Source organism: Lycium barbarum, chromosome 12 (assembly GCF_019175385.1).
Source record: "Lycium barbarum isolate Lr01 chromosome 12, ASM1917538v2, whole genome shotgun sequence".
Taxonomy (NCBI): Eukaryota; Viridiplantae; Streptophyta; class Magnoliopsida; order Solanales; family Solanaceae; genus Lycium; species Lycium barbarum.
The window spans coordinates 74,521,984-74,540,090 of NC_083348.1; the positions used below are offsets into that span (position 1 = coordinate 74,521,984).

The window sequence follows — 18,107 nt, forward strand, 5'->3', positions numbered from 1 at the left end:
TTTTCTGTTACTGTCACGTTGGCGTTCGTTGGAATTCAGTTACTGTATGAGTTATACTTTTGCATACTAGCTAGTTCATGCTGAAACCTCTTTTCCCAATCTTTCCCAGCTAGTTTTAAACTAGTCAACAGAAATACCATCTTGCTCTTGCTCCGTTGTAAATAGCCCAAGTCCAGGGGCAGAGGCGAAGCTAGATGGGCGGAAGGAGTTCATTCGAATTCCCTTTACCAGAATACGACATTGAATATATAACTCGTCGGCCATCATGTATAAATCAAAACAACAGTGCACATATATACTCAGATTAGTACACCTTGGTGTTTTGTCTTGTCAATGTTGCCAGATTATGGGTACATCCAGCAAAGAAAATGGAGGGGAAAAGAGGTCCATCTCAACGCCTCTAAGTTAATTATCACATAGAAGCTCAGAATTCGGGCCTTGTCACCAACCCATATGAAGTAAACAAGGGAAAAGGCTGGCTAGCCAAATCAGTTCAGGTGGGCTAAACACGGCAGGGACAGAGCTAGAGAGAAAACTATGAGTTCGATAGAACCCAATAGCTTTGGTTAACTCATGTATTGGTATTAAGAAATTCACTTAAGAACCAAGTAAGCTATCTTTTTTAGAATACAAAACTCATTATTAGGGGATAATAATTAAATATGCCTGGACTTGATGTCTTTCCCGAAGGGTCTGTTTGGAAAAGCCACCCTCTAACTAGATGTCACTAGATCTTGCCTGATGGAACTGGCTTTGCAATATGTAAATACCAAATAGCATTGGCGCAAAATTTTTCCAAAGTTTCATACCCAAATATTACAATTACTTTATTTAGAATAAGATAAAATGCTGCCGGATTAGAATAAGAATAAAATACTACAATTACTCTATTTAAAACAGGCCATCACCTTCTAAAACAAGAATCCTGGTTCTTATTACAATAAAAGATATTCCAATAGCCCGCTTATCTGCAGCGCAGGCCCCGTTGTTAATAGAGAGTGTGCTTTCCCTGTCTAAAATGATACTTGGACCAGTATGTCGATTTTGCCACATCAAACCATAGTTTATACTGTAAACACCCAAATAAAGCTACAGGAATAGCAGCACAAGCAGCAACGAGCTTTGGCTCCCAAGCCACATGATTACTATAGACCAAGAAGAAGGTTGCTGCAAAAGCCACGAGCATGCTAACTATCGAGACAAACAGCGTCGTGAGTCCAAACAGTAACTTTGCAGGCAATGACACAAGAAAATCGTCTTCAGCATAGCGCGACGTCAGAATGGACAAGAACATAATGATGGAAACAATTGAACCGAAGAGTGCCAGTGCATCCGATATGACAAAAACCGCAAAGGCATTCAATTTTAGCAATATTGGGATACCGTTATCACCGTTATTACCACCTGGAACAGTAAAGCCAGCAGCAAACACCATAGTGGCAATCAAAGTTGCAACAATCATACAAGAATTTGCAGTGTCTTTCATCCACATTTCCCCTTGTTTTAGTAATTGCTTGTGCTCCTCTGTGAATAATTGCCTCGGGGTTTTCCCATCCTTGTTTTTCATCCTGAGGTGTGAAGGTGGTACAATTTTCTCCATTTCCTAGCCAATCAATAATCATTCCCATCAAATGATTATCACTTATCAGTAGTGGCAGAGCCGGGATTTTCACTAAGGGGTTCAAAAATATAAAGAATAAACAAACGAAAAAACCAAGGGGTTTTACATCTACTACATATACATAAAAAAAAAATCACCGAAGGGGGTTCGGGTGTACCCCCTAGCCATTACCTGGCTCTGCCCCTAATTATCAGCAACAAAAATTAAAAGCCATAACTCGCCTTCAAAGTAAACGATAAACTAAAGAATATTGTATCGCAATTCATACTAAAAATTGAAGTAGCAGACATTTGAAATGCAATAAGACTGAGCTTCTGACTAAATTTTTTACTTATAGGCAAAATCTCACCTTAAACCACAACATCTCTCTTTGCATTTGAAGGGCTGCTCCAGACACCCTGAGAAATGATGGCGGCATATTCCTCTCTTCCCCCTGTAATACTGGCTCATTATTAAAACAGTGATAATCCAAAACACGGAGCGTTTTAATTATACAATACTTTCTATATCATGTTAAATTAAACTGGTGGATTGCTAAGTGAATCCAATCAATAAATGAACTTTTTTATCACGCAGTAGTGCAGTACAACAGGCAAGAACTGAAAAGAAGAATTGTATGTCCACCGCGCCCTCTCTTTCAATTGAGCTGATCGCTGTATATGGTACGAATTCAGTACATCAAAAAGGATCTTTTGATCAGAAAAAGGGAAAGAAAGACCGGCCACATAAAGACAAAACAAACAAGAAAAGTGCCAGACTCTGTACGGAAAAACAGAAGATGGAGATTTATAAAGTCATGATCAGCGGATGCTTCTTTATGCTTAGACTTTTGTTATGGTTAATCGAGAAAATAGTGCACTTACTGTGGTTTACTTCAATTTAGCATGTTTATGTGATTGAAAAGAAATCAAGCCAAAAGAAGGCCAAATTGAGAAAATAGTGCACTTACTGTGGTTTACTTCAATTTAGCAAGTTTATGTGATTGAAAAGAAATCAAGCCAAAAGAAGGCCAAATTGGAGAAAATGAAAAAAACTAGCTTGAAGTGCAAAAAGTGGCCAGAACTGCAATTCCCAAAATCTAAGGCTATTTTGGTCATGTTTTGATTTTGGATAATTTGGGATCTATAAAAGCAAGACTTGGGGATATTATTTTCATCTTTAGCCATTTTTCAAAATTTGGAAGGAAGAATTCATCACCCATTCACCATAGATTGAAGGTAGGAGCAAACTTTATGAGAATTTGTTGCTCCTTTCTTTAATTGGATGCTTTTAATGTTTCTTAGTTTGATTCGAGAGAATTAACTAAGATAAACCCGCTGAGTAGTCGAGAGACATTAGTGATAATTGAGATTCAAAGGCTAATTTGCTAGACCCATGACTAATTAGTTAGTTAATTACATACAATGGATCGTTCTTGATGTTAGTTGATTCCCTGTTTTCCATATCCCTTTATTTCTCTTGCTTGTGAAGGTCATTGATCACTTTAACTGTTTTCTAGTTAGTTTTTCTTTATTTGTTTTTAAAGAAAATCAACTATTGAAAAGTGTTTAGCTTAGCTTAATTGGTGAGAATTGTGATTGCCCTAAAATTCGCCGCCGACTCATAGTTGGGTAAATTATATAGCGACAACTGTGTACACTTTCTTACTTTGAGAAGTGGATTTGAAAGTCATTACTAGAAACATGTGTATAGTTTAAAAAGATTGTAACAGAGAGGAAAAGGGAAATGGAGGTTGAAACTGAAATTTTGTTTAAAGAAAACAAATAAGAATTTTTTTACCTTAACAGATTGCAACAGCTGCTCAAGTGATTTTATAACTTTAGCATTATATGAAGGCTCTGGCTGCTGAACTGATTCTGCACCAGCTGCTGAAGGCGCTAGCTGTATTTTATGTTTATGGACTGGCTGCCCTAACTTTCCAGCCAAATGTAGAATGTTATTGTCATTTTCATCTGTTAGTAGAATAAGTAAGTCTTTAATTGCTCCAATTTGGTGTATAAGACTGAAGACTTTTTCCTCTCTGTATAAAACAGCAACGTGGAAAATGGTCCTGTTATATTTGTCGACTTTCCATATGAGATCAGGATTATTGCTAATAGCCACAACTAAAAACTCTACATTTCCTGTTTTTGCAGCCGTATGGAGCAAACTTTCCGTTTCGACTAGCTTAAGTAGCTTATCCTCTGAACTTCTTTGACACTCTGCCCAGAGCTCTTCAAGTAGAAGACCAGCTTGCTCCTTCATTAAAGCTTTTTCCTGGAGTACCTGAACTTTGATCCCTAAAATTTGAAGCAATATTAGCATTACAAACAAATATTGGATACAAATTCCTAAATCATCCGTAACAGTAGGGGTGTACAAAGTAAACCGATAAACCGCACCAAACCGATAAACCGAGTCAAACCGAGAAAAAAACCCGACTAGTGGTTTGATTTGACTTGGTTGGGTGTTGAAAAAAAAAACCCGACCATAATTGGTTTGGTTTGGTTTTAACTAAAAAAAAGTCAAACCGAACCAAACCAACCCGACAGTATATGTATTCAATTTTTAAAATGTTTTATACATAAAAATATTTATTTGTAATGTAATTTATAAATATTTCTTAAATTTTTTCATAATTTTTTTTTATCTATTATCATATTATTCAAGATTGAACTTAGAATTTTGAATGTCAATAAGTTTTATATCCTATGGATATTAGTAACTCAAATAAAGTCCAAACCAAAACCAACTCAACACTAATGCTAACAAAAGAAATTCAATTTACCACTAGAAATGACAATTATGTTGGATATCTATTCTTTAGTTTTGCATAATAGATTTAGAGAGTAAAAATACATAACTTAATTTTTTTTTTCTTTTGTTATGTAATTAATACTTATTTTAGCATGACTTAGTATTATTAGATTATGGTCATTTTCTTTTATGGCTTGTTAATTAGCAATATTTATTTTAATCGATTATATTAGCTTTTGTTGAACATTTTAATACAATGTCATCACTCTTCTCACGTTTTGTTTTATTTTCTTAAGAAACACCTTAATTATATAGTTGTATCTTACTAGGACTAAAGAAATATTTGAAGTAAAAGTTATATATTTTGTGTCAAGACTATTCCGGAAAAAAACCCGAAAAACCCAAGAAAACCGAATAACCCGAGAAAACCCGAGGTTGAAAAATCCGAATTTTATTGGTTTGGTTTGGTGTATAAATTTAAAAACCCGACGCAATTGGTTTGGTTTAGTGTTTAAAAAATCCGAACCAACCCGGTCCATATACACCCCTACGTAACAGCAACGAATTCACTGTTTTCCCATTAGTGCGAGTGATGAGACTAACGCTGCAGCTCTTAGCCCACGGGGAACAAAGAACCAATATAGCTGTTTGAGACAAGTTTAGCATGGCTGCTACTTAAGAGCCAATCTATATATAATATAAAGCTAGGCATAGACAATCCTATGTGGCACCTCTCTATGGCCTCCATTGGCATTTATCTTTTTTCTCCCTTTTTTGGATTTTTATGCTTCAAAAACAACACAACAAAGGTAAGAAAAAATTCTAAAAAAGAAAGAGGACACACCGATTGATACCTCCATTTCAGTTTTCATCTTAGCATTAAATGACACAATTAACAAGGATTAAGAAGCCGTTATACACTGGATCAAACGAAAGATTCAAGAAAACTTTCAAGTTTCCACACATATATGCTACCAAAACATAGTTAACTACTCATTCTGAATGAAAAAAAAACACAGTTAACACTAGAGTAGGAGAGAAAGATAATAAAAAAGGGATGAAGAAAACAAAAACGAGAAGAACTAATTGAGACCTAATCTGAAAGATGTAAAGGAGGAAAGATTTGGAAAAAAAAAGTAGTAGCAACTTTAAAGCTGTAAAAAATAGTTGTGCGACCATGAAACTGGCGGTAAATGCAGAAGTGGCGGAATTATGGTGGCCCAGCCTCGCAGGTCAATCCTTCGCCTCTTTAATATGATATTTACTTTCTTCTCTGTCACATCAGATCACAAAACTTTGGCGTTCTCTATCTTAATTCTCTTAACAGTAAAATTCCGGTGGGTTTGGAAATAATATTCAGGAACAAGTGAGAGATAACTAGAAGCACTGGAATAGACCTATAAATTTGAAGGTAAGAAATGTTTATCGGAATATATTTTTTAAGCCACAAATGTACATATTTTATAATTATGGTTCGAATGAACATTATATTTGGGACAAAATGTGTTTACACTTCAGAATTGATTAGAAAAAGGAAAGAAAATAAATACAATCATTAAGAATGCAACGTATATCTCTGAATGATTCTGCCATAATTAAGAATTAGTTCCAAGAAATATGAAATTTGCCTTTATAACATGTCACTCAAAATCTTATATGAAAAACCCGTTGATTGTTATCCAAAATCTTTTCCTTCTTTTCACATAAGTCAAGTGGTTGAAACAGAGGGAGTTTTTTTCCCAGCTCTTTTCATATTTTAACAAAGTCAAATTAAATCAATAATTTTGCATAATCTACAGGCTTTTAGATATATATTCATTTTAAATACTCTTTCGGATAGAGTAATCCTTTTAACTATTTATTGAATATAAAAATTCTTGATTATCTTAAATTGATATGTGACAATGGATTATTTTGCTTAGGGGCGAAAAAGAAAATAAGGAAAATAGTACTTGTTGACACCCAATTTTGTCCCTCCTTTATTTAATTTTATTCACTCGGACGTCTAAATTTATTGACGAGCTAGATACTTTATTTTCACTGCTATTTATATTCGCTACTTTTATTTTAACATTACAAGTATTAATTTATCACAAATTTTAAATGTTCATCGTCATTTCACTTTCGGGTTTGGAATCGTTAAATTAATTACAAGACAACACTTTGTAAATCCTTACTTTCTATATACTAATTACTATTTATCTTTACATAATATATATTATACCAGTTATTAAATTAGAAGCCCGAAAATAATTAAAATAGCGGAGGAAGGACCAATATTTTTTAGCCAAATTAATGGCCCAAAAATACAAATACAATATCATTTTCATACCCAAATAATTAGGCCACATCTTTAATACTTAACCCACATTTTCAACCCACATTTAAAATTAATAGGCCAGCCCAAACGGACTAGCCCATTCTTTTGACCCGACCCGGCCCAACATACTAATACCCTAACCTCTCATCTCTTTCTTTCTCCCTCATTTTCCGCCTCCTTCATCATCATCATCTTCTCCTTTTTCTCTCCCTTCCCTTTCTCACTCATCTCTCTCTCTCCACGCTCTCTTCCACTTCCCCTGTCACCCACGTTATCCGCTCCTCTCCACTTCCCCTTGTCCCCCACGCCGCTGACTCCTACGCTCCTCTCTCTTTTCCTCAAACCCGAATCGAAAACCCTATAAAACTAGGACGAATTGTTCTGTCAAAAGGGGGGATTTTTTTCGGTATCTTGAAGGATTTTCAGATTCTGGGAATTGTTTTCAGTATTTTTTGAGAGACTCACACCATTTTCCACACTTGATTTTTTTTTTCCCGGTGAACTTTAGCCGTGGGGGAACAATTACTCTATTTCTATTTCTTCGTTTTGAAACTTTAATTATTCTAATCGAGTTCGGGTTCGTTCGAGTTCGAGCATAGATTCGAGACGTCGATACCCACTTCACTGCACCCACAAAAGGTCAGCGTGCTCTTTTATTTCGAATTTAAAATCTGTGATGTTATTCGTATATGTTGTTGCTTCAGTTTTTGGTTAATTTTCAATTTACCAGTTTAGTAGTATTGTGTATGTCCAAGTTTTAGTTAGTCTAATTTCGGTTTAGTAACGAGTAATGTTTAATTTAACTGCTGGTTATGTTAGTTAAACAATGTTTGTGAGTTGATGTTTTGATCAAAGATTGTTTTATTGGGTCCGAATTACTGCTATTATGCGACCAGATATCACATTATGCTTTAGCAGGGTTAATTTCAACTATGATTAAGTAATCAGGTACAGAAATATTTTCTATAGTTTCACAATTTCATCTTGATATAGAAATGAGGCGGTTTGAAAATGTCCGTATGTAGAAGAAAATAATAACTTTCCAATCTTTTCCTTTATTTGCTTTTCTTGCTTCAGTAGTTATTTGGTTCTGCGATTATCTGTTGGTTTTGAATAGATCAGCTCAGAATATGGAGTTAAACGTAATGGCTTCTCTAATCAGCCCGTTCCGATAGTTAGTCGAATTTGTTGATTAGTAGTCACAAATATCCGTAGTGTTGCTATCTCGATCCCAATCTGTTCTCCGAGTTAATGTGCCTCGTTTGATATGTCCAACTTCCAGATTCTACTTCGAATAAATAATGGGTAGAAATAGATAAGGCAAAAGCAGTCTCATAGTTTATATTGTATTCAGTGAGTTTAGGTTTTTTTTAGGTCCTTATTTACATGGGTATGCTGTTCATCCTGTTTTCGGCGACAGGCTGGGCCTCTATTAGTTTTAATTGCTGGATTATCCAATTACATGACCTGATAATGGAACTTGTTTTAATCTATCAACCTCGAGCTAGCATTAGATACTTCAAATACGATCACATATTCAGATCCGTTCGTTGCTTGTAAATGATTCAGTCTGTCACCCCTAATATGTAATATGTCCAGTTCGAATGATTGAGATATTTAATGTTATTGTTAGTTGAAACTTATCATCATATTGCTTCAGGAATCTGAATCTGACTATTATCTGCTTCTTTGCTAAAATCCTTATATGGCCCATTATAGTTTGTTTCATTAGCATAGTTCAAGGAGTCAATATTCAGCCATATGGTTAAGGTGTTCATCTCTGCATAAATATGTTGAATGTTAGCTAATAAATGCTATATTTAGAAGCCTATTAGAAATTATGCTCTGGTTGTTCATGTGGTTCATTGCATCACAAGAGGTCAATCCAACTCCTTCACTCGTTCCCGTCTTTCGTTTTAGTTTGGGGTCATGAGTGGAATACATGAAATAAATGTTAGCAAACATGTTTTAAGCTCCTGTTAGTGTCTCGAAAGGGATCTTGTGTTTAGCGATGTGCTTCCAATGTTAATGGCTTTAATGGTGGCTAGGAATTATTCACTGAAATATCTGCAGGAGTGAGATCTTGCTTTGTTGGACAACTTTAATTACACTTCACTACGTTTGTTTTCTGTTTTTCACGTAACTGAAAGCTGCGGTGTAATGGATAAAAGGAGCTGCTTTGTAACTTCTAATGATATTAAAATGCTAAAAATTAACATATGCTTCAGATGTACGTGTGGTATGAACCTGTTTGAATACTAAAAATGCAACAAAGTACTTTTCAGACCCTTATGCATCTCAGAATTATGTTTAGCCATTGTTTACTAGGAATTCTTGGTGTTTTATTTTTTGTTGAGTATAAAAATATCGCTTTCTAATATTTATCCTTTGTGTCTTTCTTTGTTTGCATGAACACTGGATTCGATGAGTTTCATTTTGAGACTCAACGACACCGCTACCGCATTATCCTTTCTTGTGACAGCACATCAACTTTAGCATTAGCGTATCTTTCATTTATTTGAGGTGTCGTTCCTAAGTATTCCTTGAATTTGACCATTAGTTCCTTAAAACTGTGAGACTTCGACTCTTTATCACTTTAATTTGTCTCCACTAGAAGTTAAACCAAATGATGGTATTGTGTCTTATAGAGTCTAGTTATAACCTTTGTGTGCAAATATTCCCTCCTCCACCTTTCTTTCATTGCATGACATGGGGAATTGTTAAAACCCAAATGCTCCTTGGGGCTCTGGTGGGCTGATGGCTGTCCCCCTTTGGGAATTTTTTTTTTTGCTACTGAGTGCATGATTATTGCCTCTAAAGACAAGATCAGTTATGCCTGAATTGTTGTCATATGTTGATGCTACACTTCACATATATTTAGCTATCTGATTGCTCAGGATCAGTTTGAGGAGTTATCCATATCTAAACGAACGCTAAATGGTCCCTTTGAATACAGTTGGGTTCTCGACAGTTTCAACAGTATATGTTGCATCATTCAGTGTTAAGTAGAATGCCATGTTGCTGTTTGGTCCTCTTTAAAATCATTTCTTTTTTTTTATGAATCATGTTTTTGGTAACATCAACCTACCCTTATTTAGTCTACAAAAACTGAGGAAAAGAAGCATAATTTGTACTTCCTTGCCTTACTTCAATTAGTCTTTGTTGAGTGCAACTAATTTCATATGGTGAGACCTTAAGTATGATTGTGGTAAGCTTATGCGATCAGTAGGTTCTATTTTGATCCATACCTCATCCTCTAATCTGCTAAGCTGTTAGGCATTATAAAAACATGACAAAGAAAAATATAGTTAGTTTCACATTTGGGCTCACCTTTACTAAAACTGATATTTAGACCCAAGAGACTCCGCCTGCATAATGTGCTTCCTAAAACTGCCTATATACTTCGCTTACATGGGTTTATTTTCTTAAATAATTCTGCTATACTTGTTTAACTGAGGCTGCGCATGATATGTATACCCCAAACTGCCTGGTATATTGCCCCCTCTACCCGAACCTATTTGGTGTATTTATCTCTCTCTTTTCCCGCACATGTTGTTATTATATTTTGGGAATTTGGCTTGGTGAGAAATATGGTTTCAGCTGATGCTCGATGGCAGCGGCCCTCTCGCTTGGTTTGAAATCTGTTGGGCTCATCATATGGTAATCCTATACTAAATAAATTTGAAAGGTGTCTACTGTAGCTTGGATGCTTTTTGTTGAATTCTGTATGCCCCGCAGAATGTTAACGTATTCTGTCTAAGCTGGGCATAAGTTTTGCACCACCAGTGATTTCCATTTGATTCAGCCTTTGCATAGACACCATAGTGTACTTAGTATAAAGGATGGTATATCTCAAGCCTCTCTTATGGGACCTTGAGCATTCCTAAATACCGTAAGTTTATGTGTAAGAGTCTTCATGCTTCTGTGGGCAAATGCGTTTCATTTCTGCTTAAACTATATGGTCGGTACTATTAATTTACTGATTGTGGCAGTGCCTAAACTTTATGGTCTGTTTTGAAATTACATTATGTATGTTTAGTCTCATCTATCAATTATATACTAATCTTTTTCTTTTTTCCATTTTTTTTATGCATGAACATCACATACGAGTCCGAGGGACTCATCTCCTCCCGCATTCGGTGTTGGGCTAAAACCCAACAAACCTCCTCTCGAGTCAGCCCGCAACAAATAGAATGCAGAATCTGGGCCAAAGCCCAATAAAATGTGAACCGCTACAGTAGCAGGCAACATCACTCTTTAACGGACTGAGCCCATTTAATTTCTTTGCTCTTCTATTTTATCTTTGTGCATCTAATTTTGTTGTATGATTAATTCTTTTGTTTGTTAATCTAGATGAACCTTTTTAGCAAATTAGTGGAGTTTAGTTGGATAATGGGTAGTTAATTCAAGGAAACTAATGATAATCAATTCCATGAAGTTTCATTTTTTTAAAAATTATTTATAGAATCTATAATATTTATTTTTAGTATAATTGATATTCGATAGCAAATTCATATTTTTCAAGTCAAAGAAATCATACTTTATTTTACTATCTTAGAATTTTCAAAAAACGTCACTAATATGTAAATTATTAATCTGAGTATTCTTTATAAACCTTATTTTTAAGACACGTTCAACTATGCATATCTTTAGCCGAATTAATTAAATAAGTTAGTAAGAAATAAAATTCACTTCCTTTGCGTCCTATTAAGAATATAAGTCTAGGCATTTTTACACCACCATATTCACATAATATCATCTTTACCTAAGTATCATATTGTCAAATCATATTTCAAAGGGTTATTATTCATAGGTAAATTATCTTATTTTCTGCAAATCATATTTTTGAATAACATTATTATATTTTCATTTAAGGTCTTAGGAGTATCTTTAAGTCTCATTTAACATTTAGAATATTCTTTTACACAAATTATTACTTTTCCACAAGTATTATACATTTCTACTCTCGTTTAAAATTTTAACAACATTTATAAGTCGTATTTCAAAATAGCATTAAAGGTACACTTTTATACAAATTATTATTATTATTATTATTATTATTTTACAAGTTCTATTTTAAATAGCATTCGTACATATTTATCTATAACTTTAGCCATACTTACAAAATTATTTTCCTTTTTCTATAATACTATATTTACACTTAGCCTAATTAATTATAAGTCCGGTCGGTCAACCATTGTTAATGGGTCTTAAAGGATGCCTAATACCTTCCCTTTAGACTAATTGAACCCTTATCCAAAATCTTAAGTTCCGCAGACCTTAAACAGAGTTAACTTTAAACATAACTTTAATAAACTTTAGGTGTCCTAATTCACCATAAATAATTAGGTGGCGACTCCTTAAAAATAAACAAAAACAGGAATCTCCAATACGTCGTACTTCTAATTTAATCTCCGGGTTAAAATGGGGTGTGACAGTACTCATTTTTTGGGAGCAGAATTCAGATGTATGAGATTAAGGAATATTATAAAAGAAAAAGAAAAAAAAAGAACCATGATCGGAAAATAAAGAAATACATAGCGAAAACTTGCTTTGCTATTTAATCTCTTTTCTTCTTCTTTTCTTTTACTTTTTTCTACTTTTCCTTTCTTTTTTTTTTTATTTGAATAGAAGAAACTTTAGAAAAACAAAAGTTTAAATAACTATTCAAAACACCTGTATAACTGTATCCACTATAGAATTAGATCAACAATTATGTAGTAAAATGCCTACATATGCACACTAAAATCTAAGTTTCAAAACATTAGATTAAGAAGTTCTAATTCTAACAAAAATATTTAGATTTTAGATCTTAAAACTCTTTTATAACTGCGCGAAGCGCGGCTAGAATTTATTATTTATATGAATATTTTTCTAATTTTTACCATCATATATATGGCACAAAAATTTTAAATACTTTAGATGCAAATTTTTTATCACATTATTTTTCCTCATCTTATCTGAAATTTCTATTTTTGAAGTGTTCTACTCTACTATGTTGGGTGGTTATATATGATTTTCTTATTTAAATTTACATGTACCATTTTAGATTGAGTTTTTCATATTTAATCTATAATATTTTGTACAAACTCTTTCTGCAAAATAATTATATACATATTTTTTTATGATTTTAATAATACTAAAATAATAATAATAATAATAATAATAATAATAATAATAATAATAATAACCGCGTGAAGCGCGGATAAATGCACTAGTCATAGTATAAGGGAAGTCTTTAAGTTAGAAGTTGGATTACGAAAATGCCCTGTATGATTTTGCCCTTAACCAAAAAGTCCTCTATCTATCTATTAGCAATTTTCAAAGTGCTTTAAAAACCCACGTTTATTGTGTATTGCAGAACCCAAAAGTTGTAACCTCTCTGTAAATAATTTATTGCATTTATTTTTCATCTTTTCCTTCTTAATTTACTACCATTTCCTTTTTATCCGTTACAAGTCTCCTTCAATTTATCTTTTCCTCTTTTTTTTTTCCAAGTTTTTCTCTTCCTTATGCTTTAGTTTCCCAAAAGTTTTAAATGCACCTATTAATATTTGGTTCTTTCTTCTTCCCTTACTTAATTAGGTAATTATATATTTCAAGTAAACTTATATGGTGCTTGACTAGCTATTAAGGTAAAGAAAAGTTTTTCAAAATTTTCCATCATGGTAATTCCCCTTCCTATAGCTCACGGTGATCACCAATTATTTCTACTTATTAATTTTGTTTTTGTTATCCTGAATTTTAATGATTTCCTTTATGTTCTTTTTGTTCAGTGAAAGAAGAGTAGCAAGTAAAATTTTCAAGATTTGATTGAAGACTTCTCAAGATTTCGTCTACTTATCATGGTACTATTTAATTTAATTTTACTTATTTATATATTTTTAGAATATAATATAAGTTGATTGAAAGGCTTCACACTAGACCTGTCAAAAGGTGTTATTTTATTTATTCTTTACCTATTTTTATGTTTTTGAGATATTCTGGACATTAAAAACTAGAAGACTTTGTTCAATATTGCCTCTCAATTACGATTGCCTTATTTTTCTAATTTTAGGTTATGAACGCAAACATGCATCTTGATCAAGTTGGTGGAAGATCTTGACTTCCTCAAGAACTTTCAGGCCCGTCAAATTACTTCATACGGCCTTATTCGTCCATTAATTTATCAGCTTAATTTTCGGAGTATTCAAATGACCTTAAAACCGGTTATTCTATTGCATTCGATCAACTTGAGAATCGTTATTATATTTGAACAACTTGAGAACCGTTCACTCTTCATTTATTTATTTTGTAATTACACATGTAATTATGTATTCTTTTTTGTTTGTCAATCCTTTTTTGGTTACTATTCATCCATTTCAACTGTAATTTTCCCTTTCAAGTTTTCAATTAGTTATTATTTACCATGCTGGTCATAGTCACATGTAAACTATATGTTGTTGAAACATAAAAAGGCAAGACAATTATCAAGTTGCATATTTGGTATGGCATTTGTATTTATCTAACCAAATCTAGCTTTTAAACGACATCGGTCTAATCATTTTACGCTCGAATGACTCATCATTCATCCATTTGAGCTTTATATATTCCCCTTAAAATTTGGTGTAACTCATCACAATCATATTTTCATATTATTTGTATTGTTTAAAATGTTTGTACCGATCAGCATAGGATACACGTGCAACGCACATGTCTAGAAACTAGTATTATAAAATTAACCTACTTAAGAGCCAATATTATAAAATTAAGTCAAAATAGATATGATTAAATTTCACATGAACAGAACGGGAGACTAAGCGAAAAAGCTTTTCAACAGAGGTTCAGCTACCAGTCAATCCAAAGTACAAAAAGGTATAATAAAAACACAGGACGTTGAATTTTCTGGAGGGTAATAATCTTGATTTTCGTGGAAGGGAAATCAAAATTTTAACTAGGAAACTTTTAACCAATCAGTGACTTAGCTAGAGGAACTGGAAGGGGTAATTTATCAAGTTTTTAAAGTTAATCGTTTAAGCAATTACAGTAAGGTGTTTCCAGTCAAGTAATTAATTAAAATAGTAGTTGATTTAGTAGATCTTACATGGAATGAATTGCCTCCTGGCCATGGAAATCGCACTCTTAAACATTCTCCACGCCGGCGAACAAGCTCGTACAATGAGATATCTCTCCCAGTTTCCTCCTTGATTTTGGTTACTGATCACTAAAGACTTCCTAGCTAACGCATTTAAGACTGGTGTATCTCCTTCTAACACCTGACTGGCTAATTTCCGGTCCTTCTCGAATATATTCAATGCCACATCTGCAAATTAACATTTATAAGGTTTCATGTTCAGTCAAGAAACATATTACTCCCTCGATCCCACAATAAGTATCACCTTAGCCAAAAATACGCATATTAAGAAATCAATAATGCAATGTGAAGTTTACCAAACTATCCCTATATAATAAAAATAAATTACTTTTACCTTTTGATTAGAGCATGCACAAAAAGTAAATCTTTTAACATTGGGAATCCAACAATATCAAGTTACTATGTGGCTTTTTCAATCTTCATTTAGATGTTAATTTATTTTCTAAGGGTAAAATTGAAAAAAACTAGCCAATTTATGACTTAGGTTTTCTAAGATAACACTTATTATGGGACAAAAAAATTTGACTAAGGTGACACTTATTATGGGACGGAGGGAATATAATGTTACGTACCATACATCTCGTTCTGGATAAACGTTTCCAGAAGATCGTATCGGTCTTTTTCCTGTAGCGCATCAAGGTTTGTGACCCCATAAAGGTATGAAACCATAGCTTTGTTCCCAACCATAGCAGCCACAGTGATTGGTAATGCATTGTCCTCACCGCGGATGTTAGGCAGATTCGGATTCTTTTCCTTCATTGCTTTAGCAATTTCAACAAGCCCCGATGCAGCTGCAAAACAGAATGCCGTACTTCCATCAAGATTTAGCAGTTCCAAGTCACCTGTTTTCATTAGTTTCATTAGCTGTCCCAAAATTTTGGTGCTTCTTGCTGCTGCTGCTATGTGAAGCACTGTTTCACCCCGCTCCGATATCTGATGAGTGGCAAAACTTGGATCCTTCTTTAAAATTGGTTCAGCAATTCTCCAATTATCTTTCAAAGCAGCTTGATATAGTATCTGATATACAGTAAGATACTTCAGTTTCTTGCCATCTGAAAAGTAAATTAAAAAGAAGCATTCTTGGTGAGTAAGTTAAGAAAATTCATAGTAGAGGCTGTAACTTACTAAGAAATAGAACAGGCTGGGGACTGGAATTAGGAGGTTGATAATCTGAATTAGATGCTGAGTAATACCGGGAAGGCTGGCTCTCCATTATAGTTTTGTATGTCTGCACTCTCTTGATCACCAATAATGTAAGTATAGTTGGAATCAATATATCACACGATATATATAGATATTATATACTATATATACCTATATATAGAAACATTCATATTTCTTATTTAATGTACTTCTATATATAAAAGTCCAAATTCCTTAGCGAAATGCAGGTCGATATTTTAATCCTTCAGAGAAATATATAAAACTCGTTTTAGGATCAGGAGTCTTCTTTTTATAGAAAATAACTAAAGACTAATTATTATGACAAAACTTTATAACAAGTTCTAAGAATTTGAAAGTTTCTTTGGCAATTTGTTTGCTTTTTTTCTTGACTTGCTGAAGATAACCAATGCAAGTGATTGTGTTATAAATTTTGATTTTTAATTGGAATGCAGAGTTACGGGGTAAACGGAAGACGTTCCAAAAATCTAATTACTTAAAAATAAATTGAACTTCATACTCATAAGGTTATATAGGGAGTTAGATATGATAATTTGTGAGATTTTTCTGGATATCCCTCGAGGAAAGGCTTGATACAGCTACACCGATAATGATTTTGATAGTCGAAGATAATAATGCACGAGTCATTTGCTCTTCTGATTCTTTTTTCAATTTATGGTTACAAAGTATACCTATCTCTTCTATTGGCTTCATTGTTTAAAATGATTTTGCAATTTTGTTTGTATCCCTCTATATTCTGTCTTTTTCTTTAATGAATGTGAATTTGGTAAAATGTGTTAAATTAGTTAGAGTTTTAGATATTAGATTTTTTCTTATTTGAAGTGCTTAGGAATTTGTAATATTTAAAAATTTAAATTTGAGTAAAGAATTTAGTTGTGTAAAAATTTGCATGTGTATCATTTTAACGTATTTTGGTATTTTTTTCATTTTATTTTAAACCAGAAACTCAATTAATGAAAAATGTGGCACTCGTGTTGCTTTTGCGAAATTCGCTAATGTGTCGGTCTCAATAAGACATTTGAATTTGGAAGACTTGTGAGTTGTGATGTATGAATTTTTCCTTTGCAGAGTTAGTTAAATATCATTAACCTTTATTGTTTTAGGGAATCTGAATTTTTACTTTAGTTTTTATTTTCTAACTTAAATATATTATTTAAGCATATTTATGTGCTTTTTTTTGGTCAAATTATACTAGTTGATAGGAATACATGGGTAACACGCATATCTAAAATGATTTCAAGCATTTCTTTATCTCCAAAGTTCAATTTATATATTAGGTCGATACAACAACATAATATATTAAAATCTTATACAATAAAATATCTATAATAAAAAATATTACTATAACTAACTCACATAAAATCCTCCTCTTTGCGGGTTATTTAATTACTTTAAATTCAACTATTGCATCAATAAGAATAATTATTTTTCCATTTAGATGAATGTCGTCTCATTATCTCGTCGTCAATTGCTATTTTATGTAATTCATCCTTATTCAATTTTTATGTATTTTTTTCAGTTGAAAGACGCAGAGTTCACGAGTAACGCACGTACAATTAAAGTTGTGTTTCATATAAGTGAAGGAAGGAAGTTAATTTTTCTAATTTAACGAAAACTGTTTCCGGTCAAATTTTTGTTTCAGATTTTCAAAATAACTAAACATAAAAGATGTGTGTGTCGTGCCAAACATAACCTAGAGTGAAAAGTACGGTACCACATCCTTTAACCTTATGGAGTTTAATTAATAATTCATCCATGTTTTTAATTTTTTTAAGTATAATTTGGCTCGATACCGAATTTAAAAGTTTTTCTTGTTAAAAGTTTATGATTTCAAATAGGGAAAAACTCAAATATACCATCGAACTATTCGAAATGACTCATCCATGTCACTCGTTAATAGTTTGGCTCATTTGTGCCATTGTTGTGACCGAAATGGCTCATCCATGCCACTTACCGTTAACAACTCAAATGATTAGTTTTAAAATACCAAATTTTACACGTGGCGTCCTATTAAAGTTCCATGTCACTAAATTAACCCTTCCCAAATTAAATTAGAACCTGACCCAGAACCCGTTTAACCCAAACCCAAATCTTATTTCCCTCACTACAAAAAT

The 18,107-nt window shown here is 33.0% G+C and overlaps 1 protein-coding gene across 1 annotated transcript; it reads right to left on the minus strand.

The window, feature by feature from the left end:
* Positions 1–888: 888 nt before the first annotated feature.
* On the minus strand, positions 889–16,100 carry LOC132622304 (uncharacterized). Its single transcript, XM_060336889.1, has 6 exons — positions 15,937–16,100; positions 15,384–15,863; positions 14,761–14,979; positions 3,401–3,900; positions 1,971–2,054; positions 889–1,603 (listed from the first exon to the last, which is right to left on the minus strand). The coding sequence occupies exons 1-6, from the start codon at positions 16,022–16,024 to the stop codon at positions 989–991; spliced, it is 1,986 nt and encodes a 661-aa protein (XP_060192872.1). The 5' UTR covers positions 16,025–16,100; the 3' UTR covers positions 889–988.
* Positions 16,101–18,107: the final 2,007 nt, after the last annotated feature.

Bases quoted from the DNA above. Each gene is read 5' to 3' on its own strand.
- LOC132622304 (XM_060336889.1), bottom strand. From the start codon at position 16,024: ATGGAGAGCCAGCCTTCCCGGTATTACTCAGCATCTAATTCAGATTAT. The intron at 14,980-15,383 runs GTACGTAACATT...GTTAATTTGCAG, and splicing joins TATCCAGAACGAGATGTATG to ATGTGGCATTGAATATATTC. The intron at 3,901-14,760 runs GTAAGATCTACT...TTCAAATTTTAG, and splicing joins CAGGAGGCAATTCATTCCAT to GGATCAAAGTTCAGGTACTC.